At 38.2% G+C, this 20,650-nt stretch overlaps 1 protein-coding gene across 1 annotated transcript in view; it reads right to left on the bottom strand.

Moving 5' to 3' along the window:
* LOC112058044 (follistatin-A) overlaps nucleotides 1-20,650 on the bottom strand; it is a 63,465-nt gene that overhangs the window by 21,719 nt on the left and 21,096 nt on the right. Inside the window, exon 3 of the mRNA XM_052887950.1 lies at nucleotides 3,478-3,669. Within this exon, the coding sequence (XP_052743910.1) occupies nucleotides 3,478-3,669 (192 nt within the window). The remainder of the gene's footprint in view (nucleotides 1-3,477; nucleotides 3,670-20,650) is intronic.

The following is a 20,650-nucleotide window of genomic DNA, read 5'->3' as shown; positions in this document are numbered from 1 at the left end:
CCGGAAAGCGCAAAGTTGATCGACCCCCCACTAGGTGGACCGAGGACATCAAGCGGGTTGCAGAACCGCTGGATTCTGGCGGATCATTTTTAGCAGACTCAGAAAAGATTACAAAATTAAGAAAACTTATGTCGAACAAAGGTTTATGACACACAACATTTGTCAGGACAACTTAATTAACAAATCAAACTGTAACCAAAATAAGACCCTAGAATGGCAGAGAATGACCTTGAGTGAAGTCACGCACTTGTGAACGTTGTGTGCAGGGTGAAAGGTACCTTTGACTGTTAACAAACACTTCCCTTTTCCACTCAAGTCACTCTGCTCGCCTATCCCAAGTAACCCATAAAGATTTACACAACAAGAGATGTGGACGGCTTGAACGCCACGAGCACACTGAAGCCAACACGAGATCGAGCGGCGTCATATCCGTCACAGACTACTATTTCCTACACTATTTATTAAAAACAAGTAAATTTAAAAGCGGCCAACGCGGCGATAACACATTTAGTTTCGAAGTCTATGCAAGAGGCCTATGTCCAGCAGTGGACGTCCATCGGCTTAATGATGACTATAATGAAGATAGATGCTAGGAGTTGTCCATACATAGGTGCAATGTGCATATCGGGCGATGCACGCCTGACCCAATTCCTTTAAAACAGTTAATGCTTATCTATGTTTAAACTTCAAATAGTTATTGCGAATTATTTGTACTTCCACTCCACTTAGTATTGCTTGTAGATTGTACACTACTAGAACAAACTATATTTAGTTCACTTCAAGCCTTTGAAATGCCGCAGTATAACTATAGCTTTTCAACTTCGCTCGTAATACTCCTGAAAAACCAACTGATGCACCTCACTTCCCCGCACGCACGATTTCACACCCGTGCAGTGTTTCCCCCCGTCGCTCGCATATCGTGGGAATGTCATCAACAAACTTGCCAGACTATACCGACTCTCAAATAAAATGTTTTATTGTATTTTTTTTTATATGATAGCCCAGTGAATTCTTCTGCCTTCTATTCGGAGAGCATAAGTTCGAATCCGGTCCGGGGCATGCACCTCCAACAGTTATGTGCATTTTAAGAAAATAAATATCACGTGTCTTAAACGGTGAAGGAAAAATCGTGGGAAAACCTGAGAATTTTCTTAAATTTCTATGTGTATGAAGTCTCCAGCGTGGTATTTAGCCGAAGACCTCTTATTCTGAGAGGAGGCTCGTGCTCAACAGTGAGCTGAATATCAGTTGCTAATGATGAATATTTTTTTTATAAGTATTGAGACTTGAGATCTGACTGAATAAGTAGATGACCTATAATAGACAACAACGCAGGATACCTACGTTAGTATGTGTTAAAACATTAAATAGTTCTTATATAATGATTTATTTTGTTTTGCTATTATCCGTTAAAAGTCGACAAAATACTCTCTACGTACGTTTCACCCCGAAACCGGAGCATCCTCAGGATATTTTGACTCTACAACGTGCAAATTGTTGAAAAAAAAAATCATTATATAATCATGATGAACTTCAGCAAAGTAACGCCTGCTTCTATCCAATAATTAAATAGTTCTCCAAAGGAATTATACAATCGTAAACCTCAAACGGACATATCAATCCGTTAGTCCTCGGTGGGATTATGTTGTAGCCACTCTATTTCTGAAGCTGCTCTAAATACCTCGTCACACTAATTTATCTCCGCCATTTTATCGCTATACGTTTAATGGAAACCATAAACGTGTTCCTGTAGACATAAATATGCAACAGCCACTAACTGAGATCTTGGGTTGTGAAGAGTAATTATTTAGTTCTGGTTTAAACATTTTCTTGAACGTTATAGGTACACGATTTTCTGTAACCCTTACAGGATGAAGATTTCATCTCCCGTTTCTGCCAAAATCAACACAAAACACCTGAATCCTGAAATACCTATTGTTATCGCCGCGATGCAACGACTTGCGGTAAGGACGGCTTCAGTGTGCTCGTGGCGTTCGAGCCGTCCACATCTCTTGTTGTGTAATTATTTATGGGTTAGTTGGGATAGGCGGGGAGAGTGACTTGAGTGGAAAAGGGGAGTGTTTGTTAACAGACAAAGGTACATTTAAACCTATACACAACGTTCACAAGTGCGTGACTTCACTCAAGGTCATTCTCTGCCATTCTAGGGTCTTATTTTGGTTAAAGTTTGATTTGCTAATTAAGTTGTCCTGACAAATGTTGTGAATCATAACCTTTGTTCGACATTAGTTTTCTTATTTTTGTAATCACTTCTGAGTCTGGTAAAATTATCTACCTACATTATTATTAATTTATATTCAAAAGCTGTATTTCATATGTTTACCTAGACAGAATACTTTCATATAATGTTCCCTATCCTAATTTTTTCACATTGATTGATGTACCTAGTACATTTACGAAATTATCGGGAAATCGGGAAAATAGTCTTATATTGATTTCGTCAGCAAACAATGGACGGAACGGGGACGCGACAATGGCGTGATTTATTTAGTTGTAACATTATATTCGTTACTATAACAGGGACGCTGAGCTTGACATATCACAACCAACATCACACATCGCAATAAATGTCGCGTCACCGATTTGTTCCGTGGCCCATTGACCAACAGACATCTTGTGACTAGTCAATCAGATCCCAGCTTGACAGACATTCTAGCAGGAAGGACATCTCCCAGATGACAACCCGGATGTACGGGCGTCGAGGCTTAACCTCCTTGCCCGGGAAAAACGCGGTGAGACTTTCTCACACTGTTAGGTTCATACGGCGTGTTAGATTCCGGACACATACCTAAACCGTGGGTGTTTTTTTTTTATTAAATTTAATAATTTGAAAATTAGCCTATGTGTTAATCCATAGTAAAATCTATTTCCATTTCAAATTTCAGCTAAATCGCTTGAGAAGCCGCAGCGTGAAGGAGGAACAAACATACACACTTACACACAAACTTTCGCCTTTATAATATGAATGTGATATAGTGTGATGTGATGTGAAGTGTGATATCAGAATAATGATGTCATCAGTTGGGACTAGGGTATTTCTTACCATAGACTCTCTGTGACTGGTTTGCTATCATTATGCCAGCTTGTTCATGACAAACAAGACACTATTCCAACATATTGGGAACTTTATTTTTTTTTTTTATTCTTTACAAATACATTTAATTAGCCCTTGACTACAATCTCACCTTATGGTAAGTGATGATGCAGTCTAAGATGGAAGCTAACTTGTTAGGAGGAAGATGAAAATCCACATCCTTTTTCGGTTTCTACACGACATCGTACCGGAACGCTAAATCGGTAGGGTGGTAACTAGCCACGGCCGAAGCCTCTCACCAGCCAGACCTGGACCAATTAAGAAAATCTCAATCGACCCGGTTTGTAAATCCATCGCGCATACCACTGCACCACGGAGGCCGTCAAAAGGGCTGACGTCCTGGTGGACAGACATTCACTCACCAGCACACGCAGTACAAGGCACGCCGCCCGAGAGCGCCTTGTAGAAGAATATCTCGCCGCTGTCCAGGTCGCGCGGGCTCCAGGCGGCCGGCGCGCGCGCTCCGCCGGCGCAGCACTCGGCGCGCCCCACGCGCAGCGCCGCCACGGAGCTGCAGCGCCCGCCGCGCTCCATCCCCGACCAGCAGATCCCGGCTGCGACAAACAAACATACACATTTCATCGAAATCTATATCTATCATCATCATGTCAGCCGATGGACGTCCACTGCAGGACATAGACCTTTTGTATAGTCCTTGTCCAGAAGGGGCGCATTCGTCGCGAATCGTATCGCGCGAATGCATACGTACGTTGTCGAAATGCTAGAAATCAATACATCGCGTCCACAAGCAACGCGCGAATTCTAAATACGCGCGTAAATCGCGTGCACTACGCCAGACTCTCGATGCGCGCTTTGCGCGCGAGTCGAGATACTAGGAACGCCTTGTTGCGTTCAGTTAACGCGTGAACTCCATATTTCGGACTGAATTCCTCCCCAAATGCTCGCGCGTTGGTCCGCACCTTGTGGACGGAACGGTCGTCGGAACGGTCGTCGGAAGCTGTCAATCCTATAGCATCGAAAGATAGGTTTGCTCCTAATTTCCTTCGTTTCGGTTGTGAAAACCTGTTATAGATAAGTAGAGGAAAGTAATGAATCCTCCTAACCAGCCATAGACAGTTCAAAGTTTAATTCCCCACCACATTTTTTATCAATATTGAAATTTGTGACAGCAAATATATGACCCAAAAATAGCTTAGTTTAAGTTGTCACTAGCGAAGTATGGTTTAGGTGGAAATTTTTAACCAGTTGTACAGTTCGGCCAGTTTACCGGTTTTGATTGGATTGGGCCGCAGAGATCTCGGAATTCCTTTATAAAATACCAACTCTAGCCCGCGGCTTTGATGCAGATTTTAATAATTTAGAAATGTCCTCATAATTTGACGCTGTGTGACGTTGAATGAGAATCTGTAGCCTAAATAAACGTGAAAGTTTGTATGGATGTTTGTTTGGATGTTTGTTATTTCTTTACACCGCTATCATTGAAGCGATTTGCCTGAAATTTTTTTAACACTTAAGCTACTAAGCTACTATTTATCCCAAAAAATCCATGGATTTCCGAGATTTGCGAAAACCTGATGATTTTGATGGTGAATGTTTGTTACTCTTTCACGCCTCGGCTGAACCGAAACCGGAAAAATACATGTGGGGATTTGTGTAAAACTGAATTCCACGCGGACGAAGTCGCGGGCGTCCGCTAGTCATACTCATATTTTGCATAAATCCCGGCTATAAATACCCCAGACAATCTATACTAATATTATAAAGCTGGAGAGTTTGTTTGTTTGTTTTTGATTGAACGCGCTAATCTCAGGAACTACTGGTCCGATTTGAAAAATTCTTTCAGTGTTAGATAGCCCATTTATCGAGGGAGGCTATAGGCTATATATTATCTCCGCATTCCTACGGGAACGGGAACCACGCGGGTGAAACCGCGTGGCGTCAGCTAGTAATCAAATAAATTTAATAAAAAATGCATCTATTAATAAATTATTAAATCTAAGTATATAATAAATTCTAGCAATAACCTGGATACCTGCTGTTAACCAAGATCTAATCGTGAACACCAGCACCGGCCCGAGGTAAATTTTAGAATGGAGCGAGATCCAATTATGGCGCCTTTCCTGTTTGTTCCTAACATTATATACTAGGGACGTTTGAAAAGTTCGTAGCTTAATTTATATCGGAATGTCATACATTTTTAACCGACTTCAAAAAAAGGAGGAGGTTTCTCAATTCGACCGTTCGATTTCGATTCAATTCAAGCCGTTTCAATCATAAAGATTTTAACTGGATTTTCAGATACTTCTTTCAGATACGGCTTTAATTAACACAGCACTAACTTGGTACCGCCTTCAAACTGATCAGAAGGTAGCACATACGATGTTATGTTTTGCTTTTAATTTAATATAAACTTTTTTATGATTTTGAGGTCGGTTGTTCTTTTTTATTATTATTTTTTTAATTACTCTCATGTTAAAGCGAAAAGAAATAAATTTCTTTTCGATCTTGTCTTTACCATTTCGGCGCCCCCTAGGATTTGGCGCCTGGAGCGACCGCTCCGTTCGCCATATGGACGGTCCGGCCCTGGTGAACACTTCTACATTTAAAAATTATTGCTTCGAGCACTTAAGTATGTTTAGGAATCGTAAAAACTCTCGAATATGTATTTGAACTCAACGTAAAATGTTAGTTAGCCCGTAAAAGAAACAAAACAACTCAGTTCGTTTAAACTTTTGTGGTGACGTAAGGGCAGACACAAACTTTGAATATTTGCCCTTATATTGTTTAAGGTTTAACTATACTTATTTAAATTATATTTTTATAAAAATTGTTACTTTCTATATTAATATACCTTGGGGTAGATTATGACCATTTTATAATGAAATTGTAACAGGTTCAATACTGAACATTGAAGATATTTTTAAATTGAAAAAGTACTGTGTGCACGTAATTAGCGAGTGTAGCAGTCGTGCAAAATGTATATTGTGCAAGTAGGCTTCGGCCGTTAGTAAAAGCATTATTGGTACAATGGAGCGTTTGACAAAAATATTTGATAACAATTAGTTCAACATTCAACAAAACTAACACACTTGTTAGTGACGTCACTAACAAGTGTGTTAGTGACGTCACAAAATGGACGACAGCGTTTTTGACTTTTGAAAAATTTGAAAAGATTTGTTATATTTAAATTGAGTTTTATAAGAAATCCTTAAATTTTCCATGAACGAAATTACACGAAATTAATATTGTTTATATTTTTGATATGAGTCAACTAACCTATTCTACCCTTGTATGGAACTGTCATTGTCATTTTAAACCGATCCGGCTGAGATTTTGCATGCTTATAGCTATTATTACGTACGCATTCCCTTAGAAAGGATTTTGTTAAATTCCACCCCCAAGGGGATAAAATAGGGGATGAAAGTTTGTATGGAAAGTCCTTCATTGATTTCCGCGCGGACGAAGTCGCGGGCGTCTTAGTACATAAATATAGCATCTATAACGGAGTTCCTCGTACATAGACCGTTACACATTACCCTTTACAGTGTTTGTGTGTGCCATGCGTGTATGCATTGCTGTGTGTGTGCAGTTTGTGACCGTGCAGCCGTCCTTAGCGCGCCTACCTCGGCCGGATTCCATGGCTGAGTCACGGCTCGCTAGACGGGCCGCAGACACTATTTTTCAAAGCCCGACCGCCCATAGCCCGTACATGGTCGCCCGTTACCCGTCGAGACTCGACACTCGCCGCTGTTAGAGCTCTGTCACATTGGAGCTACTTCCACTGAGACATCGATCTATCATTTGCGGGGATTTAGAAGATCCGTATTACAAAAGACCTTCACCCATCTGTTTATTGGATGAAACGTTAAAAAATATATTGCGAGTTGCAAAAAGGAAAATGCCCACCGGCCCATACAGCGTCTACCCAGGGAACCCAGGTATATGAAAGTATATAGCTATAGATAATATGATGTATAAATAATAATAATAAGTCTTTATTTCAGGCTATAAACCCATTTAAAATATACAGATAAATAATAGTAGGTAATTAATTAGTCATATAGTAAATCTACAGTAAAGTATCTAATTTAAATAATTTGGTACGTTAAAACATTTCTCTAGGAGAGCAAACATTTCCTATTTCCTGTTCCTGTAAATCTTCTAAGATTGATAAAATAAATGTATTTTTGTTTAAGAAACATACTTTTATTGAGCCAATTATTTAACCAGATCCTTATGTAAACATTATAAATTATTTTCATTTCGATATACTTTTATACGGAGGTATACTTACCTATTTAGGTTCTCTGGGCCGGTGGGCATTCCAAACGAAATTTTATATCGTCATTAAAACAATTGTCTGTGACGACAAAATAATTTGTCTTGTCGTGGCCATTTGTCTGAATCAAAAATACTCAGTCTAAACTTATCTTACTTGCTTTTGTAACGTGTTAATTTTCAAATCAAATTACACTTTACTTTAAAATCATTAGAAAATTCGTAGTGTATGAAAGAAAAAAAATATAATTCTGTCTGAAACCACAATTTTCTTTCTTCCCCCTCAGATAACCTATTGGAGTAGTAGATTGGTGATCTAATCGTCAAATGTCACTAACTTATACAGAAAGAGGAAGCAGTAAGTTGTACATTAATTTTGACGGCCTCTGTGACGCAGGGGAATTTACAAGACGGTGGTCCTGGGTTCGATCCCCGGCTGGGCTGACTGAGGTTTTTCCAAATTGATCCAGGTCTGGCTTCGGCCGTGGCTAGTTACCACCCTACCCTAAGATTGGCAAAGACGTACTGCCAAGCGGTTTAGCATTCCGGTACGATGTCGTGTAGAAACCGAAATGTGTGGTATTTCATCCAACTCCTGACCAGTTAGCCCGCTTCCAACTTAGATTGCATCATTACTTATCATTTGGTGAATTTGTAGTCCAGAATAAACAAAAAAAAATTTGATGATGATGATTAAAAATCTATACTAATATTATTATAAGTACTTGTACCGACTCGTAAATCTATGGTATAATATTATAATAATACAATTATGTACCACCTAATAGGTACTTATTTGTTTTTAACGTTTGTTTTTACCATTCTACATTTATCAGAAAGACTCTAACACAGAGAGAAATATAGTTTCTACGCGAACCAAATCGCAAGCAAGAAAAAAATACCTGAATGCTTACCTACCTATTATCACTACCTACATCATCATCGTTAATAGCCGATGGACGTCCACTGCTGGACATAGGCCTCTTACATGGACTTCCAAACACAAAGGTCTAGAGCCGTCAGTATTTACCAGCTCCCTGCAAGCCGCTTGATGACCTCAGACCATCTAGTGGGGGGTCGACCAACACAGTGTTTTTCTCTCTATCGGTCTGTGAGCTCAAAATATGATTGTGTATTGGTAGGTAGGAACCGCTCATCGTATTTGTAGCATACGAAAATATTTTAATGGTCTTGTTTGTTCCATTGAATTTCAGTTGTGGGTACGAAAAAATGGATACTTACGATCGTAAAACGTAAAGCTTTTACAATAAATTATAACAACCCATATCCTACTCTACCCACCTACCTACGCACGTAAGTAAAACGACACAAATCGGTATTTTTATGTGTGGTATCACTTTACAGAATGTGGCAAGCATAGACGTACTAAAAAGTACAGACACCCTAAACTAAAGAGTGATGCATCCCAATTCTGCCAGTTCGCAATTCGCATACATACGTACAGTGAATATCGCACATGCCGATGCACGATGCACAGATACACGTCATAATGAAGACAGACCGAAATTTATTCCTATATCTGGCAATACACACACTCGCAAATAGATATTCGGCGCCATTATGGTGCTTCAGTTGTTTGACAGCAAGATAACGTCTGCCTATTTTATTAGTCTATGGTGGCAAATATACTTAATCGGTGCAGCTGCAAATGAACAGGAGATGTGATATGGTGAACAGCTGGTGTGCCAGGGCGAATCGTAAAGTATTTTTTTTACCTGAATAGTTTTAAAGCACGCGACTTGGGGAGTAAGCTAGTGAAAAAGTGAGCTGAAGAAGCTCCACTTCAGTCGTGTGAGTATCTTCATCATTATTAACCGATATTCGGCTCACTGCTGAGCTCGAGTCTCCTGTCAGAATGAAATGGCATAGGCTATTGTCCACCAGGCTGGCCCTATGCGGATTGCCAGACTGCACAAACGCAGAGAATTAAAAAAAATCTGGTATGCAGGTTTCCTCGCGATGTTTTTCCTTCACCGTTCGAGACACGTCATATTCAATTTCTTAATCTGTCTTACATTACACATAATATTATGATTTAGGTGTTTCTTTTTATTCTTTACAAGTACCCCTTGACTACAATCGGAATCGAAGTGGAAACTGACTAACTTGTCAGGAGGAGGATGAAAATCCACATTCCTTTCGGTCTCTACACGGCATCGTACCGGAACGCTAAATCGCTTGGCGGTACGTCGGTAGGGTGATAACTAGCCACGGCCGAAACCTCCCACCAGCCAGACCTGGACCAATTAAGAAAATCTCAAAAGGCCCAGCCGGGGATCGAACACAGAACCTCCGTCTTGTAAATCCATTGCGCAACGGAGGCCGTCAAAAACGGTAAGAAAAAAATGTAAGTCTTTCAAGTAAGCCCGCTTGCATCTTAGACTGCATCGTCACTTAACATGGTCAGTTTTCAGTCAAGAGCTAAAACATTGAAAAAAAACTACAAACGTATTGCAATATCATGACAAGTATGAAACACCGAGCCGAGCTTCGCATAAGAAATCTCGACGATGACGCGTCTCTTTGATAAAACATCCAAGCGCCTGACTCGCTTGACCTCATCGGCTATTATAAAAAATGCACATTAAAATTATTAACCGCGATTTTCTTTATAAAGTGGCTGTCGTATCGGCGATCACCATTCACCGGTAAAAATGCAAATGGAATTGAATAATGGTTTACGCGGCGCGCCGGCCGTTGACTCGTCGGCTGGACGCGTGCGCAACGGCCTATCTACTATCCATGCGAGTAAAGTTGATTCGGGAGAAATGACATTTACTTAGTGCAAAGAAAGTTTTCATCGTTTGATATTGGGACGTAGTTACGCGTTTATGCATTACTTTGGTTATTTCGCAAAATTGATAACCAAAGTGATGCATAAACGCGTAACTACGTCCAAATACCAAATGATGAAAACTTTTTTTGCTGAAATCTTATGCAAATACCATGAAACAATAGACGCGCGAAACATCTTGGTCAGTCGCATGGCCTTTCTTAGGCCTCAATATCTGTCATCTGACGAGCTGATTATCAATAACGAAAGATTTAAAAGATGTAAAGTTTAGTAATTTAAATATTTTTGTGTATTTAAAACATCTGTCGTTTGTAGTCATAATAAACACTCGTATAACGCTATCTATACTTATAATAAATCTGTAGAGAGATCAATTCTGTACATGAAATATATTTCCAAAATCATCGATATTGATGCCAAAAATACAATCACTAAAATTTTTGTCTGTCTGTATGTTCGTTATAGAACCAAAAACTACTCGACGGATTTTAACGAAACTTGGCACAATTATTCTTCATACTCCTGGTCAGGTTATAGTATACTTTACACGCCACGATCAATAGGAGCAGAGAAGTGAAGGGAAATGTTGAGAAAACGGGAGAAGTTACTCCATTTTTACAGCGATACTACTAAGGGCTGGATTAAAGAGATCTAAGGGCGGACGAAGCCGCGGGCATCCGCTAGTTCCTTAATAAATCCAGTTCACCTGATTACACTAAACTGTCACCAAACAACTTGGTAAACAAACTATAAATAGCAACGCCCGGCAAGTCAAGCAAGTCATGGCGGGCCGGGGGGATACGATGAATGAAAATCCCCACGACTGATGCACCTCACTTCCCCGCACGCATGATTTCACACCTGCGCAGTCTTTCACTCCGTCGCCCGCATATCATGGGAGTACGCAGCGCGTCGGTACGATATGGATAAAATTCGAAGCGCAAACGAGACGCCGAATTATGACTTTCACATGAGTGAAAAGCACGGAGCGATTGACGCGCGACGCAAATTTTATGACGTGAGCGCCAAAACCATTTTTACCTAATTGCAAGTAAATTAAACAACATAACGAAAAACAAAATGACCATGTTCAAGATATATACCTAATTTTCAATATTTATACAAAACAAAAATTTAAGAAAATAAGTTTGCTTTTCCTGAGATTGAAAGCAAAATGTGAGCAAAACATGTATTTTTCAAAATAATAAACTATCGAGAAAAGTTTTACAAATTGTGTATTTTGTATAGTCATAACGAAGCTAACACTTTGAAATATCATTTACCCAAACATCAGGCTCCTAACTTTGTCAGAATCTGAGATCCAGAACCATTTGTAACCACCAAATTACATATTGCACACTCTTAACGAACTTGCTAGACTATAACAAACTACTCGTATTACTTAGGAGTTTGAACTGATAAAGTTTCAGCTTCAGATGGTGTTGGTCACCATAGACCATGGTCTTTTTCGGATACCACCTATTAACTGTTTGTAAAACGTTAGCTATAAATAATTTTCATCAGTATGACGCATACGTGCGCCGATTTCTTTGCTTTTGGCGCCACGATTTGTACCATGTATACGGATCTGCTCACATACCTACTTTACTTCCTTTTTTGTTGCGAAAGCTATTTTAATTAAACCGAACAAACTATATACGTGGCAGAGGTTTTTCTTGACATTCCTGTTAACTTGATGATAGGAAAAAATTTGGTATTTTGATTAAGCCTTGTTTTTTATAATTCTATCTTTTATTTTTTGTTTTTTATAATCTACTTTTATAGCACGGCCACAAAAGAAGTATTTTAATTGTTTAATTAGCGGGACAATGGTACATTTTTGTATCAAAAATCACCTAGTTATTTTTAACTAGGTATTTTTATTGCATCGCATTCTTGTGTAATAATGAAGACTGATATAATGCAATGATTTAATGACTTTAGTATAGCTCGTGCGGATTAAGTTGACACCTGGCTTGAATGATGTTTGTACTGTGTTAGTATGGATGTGTTTGGTAGCCAGGTATCAAGTTATTGCGCACGGGTTATATGACATTTAAAGATAACTAGAAGACCGACTTCGTTAGTTAGATTTATTTTTTAATTCTTTACAAGTTAGCCCTTGACTACAATCTCACCTGACGGTTAGTGATATTTCTATCTAAGATGGAAGCGGGCTAACTTGTTAGGAGGAGTACACGATATCGTACCGGAATGCTATATCGCATGGCGGTACGTCTTTGCCGGTAGGGTGGTAATTAGCCACAGTCGAAGCCTCCCACCAGCCAAAAATTTATTAAAGTCTCCCGGTCCATAGATGTCGCTCCGCGGTTTTTACGCGGATCAGCCACGTAAAGTGTTTTTCATATAGCATGGGTACGGTGACTGTCGCCTGTATGGCGTTCATAATACGTACTATTATCGTGAATCGCGGCAAACTTTCAAGTGCGAAATGAACTGTCACCCGCACCATCCTACATTAAACGAACTGTAGTCCCCGTTTTTGTAAAAATACTGTCAACTGTGAATAAATACATCCTATGTTATATCTCTAGCATTTTTAATATTGCAAAGAGGTAAGATTTGATTTTCTGTTTGTTTGTACAACTAAACTCGAAATTATTTTTATTTTATAAGCATTTCTGATTCGATGTCGCAGAGATACTCCTAACATAGCTAGTTCCATCGCCCACTGTGTGACTCCTCCTTATAGGGGTATATTGAGGTTAAACCCACCATGCTGCCCCAATGCAATCCAATGCGGGTTGCCGGGTTAATACCAATAGTACATTATGTACATAGTTTGGTAGTATATTAAAATTGGCTCTCAAATTCCAAGCGGCCACGTAATGAAAACAAAACAACTTCGGCCTGCACAATAACACAAATAGATTTGTGTGTGACTTCTGAGTTGTGGCTCTCGACCCGGGGTATTTGTGGCGTCATGAATGACCCCAAAATAGATTGCGCTAAAATCGCTTATTTAATTATACACGCCTCTACTTGCAATATGAGATTGGGCGGCTGATTGGTGCAGTGCTTTCTGTGTTTGGGGCTATGAATTCGATTCCACGTGGGCTTAATCAATCACAATTAAAACATCATTACGCACGTGTCTTGTGAGTCGATCGGTCAGCTCGTGTCGTCACGAGCCAAGATAGTACGAAGTGTTCGATGAGTTAGTAGTGGGAAGCCAATACATCTTCGGGTTAGGACCGCCTTGAATCTGATCAGCAGGGAAAATATGTTCTACCTTCTGATCTGTCGGCACCCACTGGGCTGTCAAGGCTCTCTGCTAGCGTCATCGTCATCATCATATCAGCCGATGGACGTCCACTGCAGGACATAGGCCTTTTGTAGGGACTTCCAAACATGACGACACAGAGTCGCCTGCATCCAACGAATCCCTGCGACTCGCTTGATGTTGTCGACCAACACTGCGCTTTCTAGTGCGTGGTCGCCATTCCAACACCTTGGGACCTGCTAGTATATAGGAAACCCCGCACTAGAAAGCGAAGTGTTGGTCGACTCCCCACCAGGTGGACTGACGACATCAAACGAGTCGCACGAATTCGCTGGATGCAGGTGGCTCAGTATCGTGATGTTTGGAAGTTCCTACAAAAGGTCTATATCCTGCAGTGGACGTCCATCGGCTGATATGATGATGATGATAAAATAGATCAGTAGTGACAACCCTAATGCTAGCGGCATCATGAATGGCCCCAGAATAGACCAGCTCTAAAACCGTGAGGTTAATTATACGCACATGTGTTTTGATTCCACACTATCAACAAATTATTTTATTTGCGGTGCGAACGGAAATGACGAAAGTATTATATATAATGAAACGTTGACCGCTTTTATTTTAGTTGACACATCATTGCATTGGCGCCAGAATAAATCAATTTTCTCCTACGATTTTCGCTTTTCCATCTTGTTTATAATTTGTAATTTTCTGTTTTTTGTTTAATTGTTTAGGTTGTAATTTTTCTGCGATCTTTTTTTTCGATTATCAATAACTTCTGAATAAGACTAAAATGCTTTACATTCTAAATGGTGGATATTTAAGAAAAGTTAAAAAAGTGAATATTATCATAATTTTTAATATGATAAAACACAAAAAAGTGAATATTATCATAATTTTTAATATGATACTCATAGTGATTGATATCGTGTTGGCATGAAAATAAGGGTTTTGAGACCCTTTCCCCTTCAACCCTTCGTTAGAGACTAAGTCTAACTCTAACTTTTTGACTATGCTTTTCGACGGGTTGCCGCGAAGTAATTGTCTAGGATCCGTATTAGAAACGACTTTCACCCATTTGTTAGATGAATGAAAAGTGTTTTACATCAAAATTAGGATAGTAAAAAATATGTTGCGGTTTCGTTATCAACCCATATTAGGCTCACTGCTGAGCTCGAGTCTCGAGTCGGTCTCGAGTCAACCACGCTGGCCCAATGCGGAATAGCAACTTCACACACGCAGAGAATTAAGAAAATTCTCTGGTATGCAGGTTTCCTCACGATGATTTCCTTCACCGTTTGAGACACGTGATATTTAATTTCATAAAATGCACACAACTGAAAAGTTGCAGGTGCATGCCTTGGACCGGATTCGAACCCATACCGTCAAGACCCGGAGGCAGAGGCACATATCCACTGTACTATCACGGCATGTCATTGAATAAAAAAACGTTTTTTTGACATTGACTTTCGGTGTAACGCTAAATCAAATACCGATAAAACGGTGACTAGCTTCGACTGATTCATCCCAGACGAAATCGTGAACTATATTTTCAAGTTAAATACAAATCAATAAAAAACCACAGACAAAAGGTCACACGGATATACAGCAGGATTCTGAAATTTGATTATAATGTAAATAACATGTATTTAATAAGCTACATTACTCAGCATTGTTGCATCGACATATTTTTACTTGTACATATAAAAAGTCCCTGTGGGCTGTATTCATTTGTAGAATGAAAATATTTGTTGTGTAATCTATAGGTATCTCTTATCTATACCACAGAAAACACATGTCTATAAATTAATAATCTATATATTAATAATAAGCGAGTAAAAACCATGAGTACGAATCTGCTATCACAACGAGAGAAGTTATTAGCCTAACTTGGCTAATAACTTCTTAGCTTAGCTGCTTAGGATTGACAGACTTAGAGAATTAAGAAAATTCTCAGTTATACAGGTTTCCTCAAGATGTTTGTCATTCACCGATTTAGACACGTGATATTCAATTTATTAAAATGCACCTTAACGGAAAAGCTTGATGTCTTGACCGGATTGAACCTACGCTCTCCGATTCGAAGGCAGACAGATCCACTGGGCTATCACACTTTAGGCTGCCAGTCCACTGAAGTGGAGCGTGGCAGCGGAGCCAAGAAACGGAGAAATGTTAACCAATAGGATTGCACAAAATCTCCGCTCCTCATAAGTGGACAGGGACTTGTGGGCTAGTTTAAAAATTCATATAAAACTGGTAAGCCGAGAGTGGAAGCGGAGAAGCGGAGAAGATAGTCTGCAACTCCGCATCGCATTACTTTCTCACTTTCCTCCGCAGCCTAGCTCCACTCCGGTGGACAGACATCATTGAGCACGTGCGGAAAGCGTTAGAAGTAATGAAAAAAAATCAATGAAAATTTTCTTGCGTATAAGCGCAAATCCGACCATGCCACATCCACGCTTTGGGTAATGCGGCGGTTTGTGAAATGTCTAAAAAATGTGTTAAAAAAATCAATTAGCAATTGAAACTAAATGAACAAGCTAAAAGTAGGATTTCTTTAAGTCCATACACCAAATCAAGATAGTAAAAAAATTTTTTTTTTTTTTATAACGGGGGGGGGGGGCACCCGCTCCGCTTCTCAGCTATGCTCTCTCGCTCTGCTCTAGTGGACAGGCAGCTTTACGATAAAGTCTAAAATGTATTAGTATGCGACAGAACGTTAGAGAGAATGACGTGGTCGAAAGACGCGTGGCTTCGCGTGGGGTGCACGGCGAGTTGCCAAATCATCAGTCTCAATACTTAATTGCATTATCGTAAATATCTCAAATATCTCACTATAACAGCTTTATTTCGTCTGACGTAGCCCACTGTTGAGCACTAGTCTACTCCCAGAATGAGAGGGGTGAAGTTAACAAATGTCATCCGGTGCCTCCTAACTCCTTCACTGATCTCCCATTATTTTTTGAGGCACAAAATTTTATTATATATATAGGCCATGTAGCCGGTAGTTCTCTTACCATAGTAGTTATTTTTTTGAAGAATAAATAATATTTTTTTCTTATTATTTCTTTTCTTAATTAAGATTTAGATTTTCATAAACATTTCTGAAAAATTTAGTTTTTCAGAAAGAAGAAAAATTTACAACCCGTTTCCCCGTGCCTCGGAAATAATAGTAATTTACCTTTCCACATCAATAACATTATACTCGTTATATGTAGAATAAAACATTATTAGCCCAAGAAACGAACCTCATTGAAACAACGTAGTGGGCTCCAAATTTTTTAAATATCCGCAATTATTACTTTCGGAGCTACAGGGGTTTAAAGGGTCATATTTTAAAAACGTTCTATACTAAATAGCACGAATCAATGACATCATTGATGCGTGAAATCGTTAGATTTTTCTGAGCGTTAAAAACAAATTTACAAATACCTTTGTCATTTGTATAATAAAAAAATATCGTATTGAATGTATGGAAAATACGTTAAAAGATTTTTGATTGATTTTGAAAGGACATGTCCCAATTTTGTATGGAGGCTGGGCCTTTATTCCGAGTGTCAACTAAGCAGAACAAATTATTTTAATCTTAAAAAAAAATCTTTTTTATTTTGACTTAAAACCCAAAATAAAAAAGAAATTGGAACCCTTATTTTTTAATAAATTAAATAAAATGTATTTTTCATTATCTGACAACATTAATTTAGAATTTTTATCATGGCAACATGCTTGTTACTCACACCCTGACAGATTGTCAGTGTTATTCGCGTAGTAGCGTTTGTTTCTGAAACAATCTAAGGATTTTTTTGTTTAACGCTTCTCTGTCTACGATTTAATGTTTCTTTTTAACTTGTGTCTTATTGTGAATGTCTCATTAAAATCAATATATTGAAACCTAGTCATCATCCCCATTTCAAAAATAAATTGTCTACAATAGGGATGATGACAGTTTTTTAAATTGTATATAAATTAAGAGTACGCTAATAGTAAAGTAATTTTGTAAAAGTAACAAGGTATCTGCGATCATTACTTTCGGAGCTACAGGGATTTAAAGGGTCAGATTTGCGGCGCTGCCGCGGATCCCTGAAAAACCCCCCATGTAAAATGGTACGAACTTATGACGTCGTAGGCAATTAATGATCGTTAGATTTGTATGGGCGTATAAACAAAATTAGTAATATCTTTGTTATTTCTGCGTTTATGTTTATAGTTCATTTATTAAAAAAATGTCACATTTAATGTAAGGAAGCTAAAACTGTATGAATTTTCATCTAATTACGATAAAATATGTTTAGTAGATTTTGAAATTTTATAATCTTATTTATTCTACAAATATTCAGTCAATCTTTGCTTTTTATGTATAAATTAGTTAACATTGACCTTATTTATCCGAATGTATCATAAAAATCAATATATTCAAACCTAGTCATCATCCCCATTCGCTATCAAATACAGGTCGCGAAGTTTGAAACAAATCCGTCGCCAGTTGCCAAGGGCGTCTGTGCGTTGCATTAATTGTCTCTCTAAACTTTGTCCCTAATTTAAAATTGTGATTGTCTGGCGGGCGAGCCTCCCAACGACCCAGTTTTCGGTTCTGGGACATTGAAGGACATATTTAAGCAGGTGTCTGGGACTGTATTTTGCATAATTCGCCGTCTAGCCGTTTGATTGTTGAAATCTGTCTGCGACGGTGGATTATGTTAACTTGGATTAATAAAATTTTGAATTTATGCTCCTTTAATTTATTCGTGTAGAACGGTTTACAGTTTCCAGTGAATGTTGATTGCATTGACAGATTATTAGATACAAGTAGAATGTGGAATATACAAAATCGCCGGCGTTCAAAAACGCTTCAAATATTATGATAAAACATGCAATGTAAGACATGACGTTATTTTATAACGACATGACGTAGTAATACAAAAACTACGTGAAGATAAAATTATTTTCCAAGTTTTTTCATAAAATATACATACCTACATATCTAAATTTATCAATTAATAGCGGCTTAAGCGGGAAAGACGTGATAACCCAGTGTATATGACCTCTGCCTTCAATGCGGAGAGCGTAGGTTCAAATCCGGTGCAGGGATGCACCTGCAACTTTTCAGTTATGTGCATCTAAAAAAATTGAGTATGACGTATCTCAAACGGTGAAGGAAAAACATCGTGAGGAAACTTGCTTTCCTGAGAATTTTCTTAATTCTCTACGTGTGTGAAGTCTGCCACTGTTCATTAAGCCAAGAACTATTCTAAAGGAGACTCGAGCTCAACAGTGAGTCGAGTATGGGTTGTTAATGATGAATTCAGAATATTGCGACGTGTGGCAAAACTTATTAAAAAAAAGATCTCTTCTTTCTTTGTTTTTCTTTCTAAGAGCCGTAACGGCATTGGAGCAGAGTGTACTCTTAGCTCTAAGTCTTAATCTTTATCTTTAAGAAGCCTTGTGATACACCATGTTGAATGTTGAATATTGTTTAAAATTCAAAATTTTAAACAATATTTATCATATATATCATATATCATTTATTTCAATTAAGCTAAGAGCAGAATACAAGCACTTTTGAAACGTGAAGTTTTGTCATGATTTAATGGTCCAAAAGTCGAAAACTTGAAATTAAAGTTACGAGGGTTCTAAATGCGCCTTGGTCGCGCCATGATGATTGTTGAATATTGTTCAAAATTCAAAATTCATTTATTTCAATTACGCTAAGTATACAAGCACTTTTGAAACATGAAGTTATATCAAGGTTTAATGGTGGTAAACTTCGAAAACTTAAAATTAAAGTTACAAGGGTTTTACTTGGTCCGAGAAAAGCCCACAACAAACTCAGTCAAGGTTAATTTTTTTTGGGTACCACCATTTTACATATTTAACTAGAACTAAGTACACAGTCGTATAGTATCGTATTTTTAAGGATCACTGGAAATGATATGATAAATAAACAAAATAGAAATCGTGGAATAAATATTACATTGGCTCGAGATAGATGGAGTATGTTTCATTTTTCCTCAGATCAATGCTCTTTCCACACAATACATGTTTGAAAATAACAGAAAACCTATACATATATATGTAGTGGTTGTTCAGGTATGTTTGCATGTCGAAATGACATAGGAGCGTGTGAATTCCTGAGGATTTGCCAAAAAATTCTTCAGAACAAGCGGACGTAATGGATCAAAATGTGCAGTTGGGATATGAGTTTGAACATTTGAGAGATCATTTCTTATTTGTCAGGAAATTAGTTCGCTTATTCATTTGTTTTAATAAAAGCACGAAGTTTATCTGTGACATGACAAGGTCTTTTGGTGGTATGTTAATTTTAATAATGTAATAACTGTTTTCATATATTTTATTGCCTCTGAACTATCTACCAACACAATTTATGGAGATACACGTAATATAAATAATGTAAACTGTAATAATGTAAAAAGCCCAGTGGATATGACCTCGGCCTCCAATTCCGGAGGGTGTGGGTTCGAATCCGGTCCGGGGCATGCACCTCCAACTTTTCAGATGTGTACATTTTAAAACATTAAATATCACGTGTCTCAAACGGTGAAGGAAAACATCGTGAGGAAAACTGCACCAGAGAATTTTCTTAATTCTCTGCCTGCATTGGGCCAGCGTGGTGGACTATTGGTCTAACCCTTCTCATTGTGAGAGGCGACTTGAGCTCAGTAGTGAGCCGAATATGAGTTAATAATGATGATGAAACTGTTAGTTGTTAATTGTTGATTTTTTTATTCATTGTAAAGTTCAATGGTAAAATTCATGACGATTTTGGACTAACAGTCCAATTGTATTTAAATATCTATTACAAGTTTCAAAATATATTACACAAATAAGTGATACATATTTTATGTGTACATAATGTTCCTATAGTTTAAATTATAATTTCAATTGTCTAGTGCCCATTAGAAAAATCTAATGAATATTAGTCTAAATATACGTTTTACTTTTGTTAAAAAAAGGGCACATGATCGAGGAATTAGGTTAACCTAATGTGAACCCAGACACAAGAATAGGGCCCAAAATGCTCCTATTGTATGCCGGCAGTCTGATAATGTAAGCAGAGTATTACAATAGAATATCTATTAGGTACTTCATTCGTTTTATAATGATTTAAAATCTATAGATCAAGGAATAAATTTAAGATGTTATATTTAAATTTATTTAAGTTTGTTTTTTACAAAACCCCTAACGTAAGCGCTGCTTGAATACAAACGGTAGATCCGTT

Source organism: Bicyclus anynana, chromosome 20 (genome assembly GCF_947172395.1).
Source record: "Bicyclus anynana chromosome 20, ilBicAnyn1.1, whole genome shotgun sequence".
Classification (NCBI taxonomy): Eukaryota; Metazoa; Arthropoda; class Insecta; order Lepidoptera; family Nymphalidae; genus Bicyclus; species Bicyclus anynana.
The sequence above is the reverse complement of the archived record's forward strand: the minus strand, read 5'-3'. Positions and strand labels throughout refer to the sequence as shown.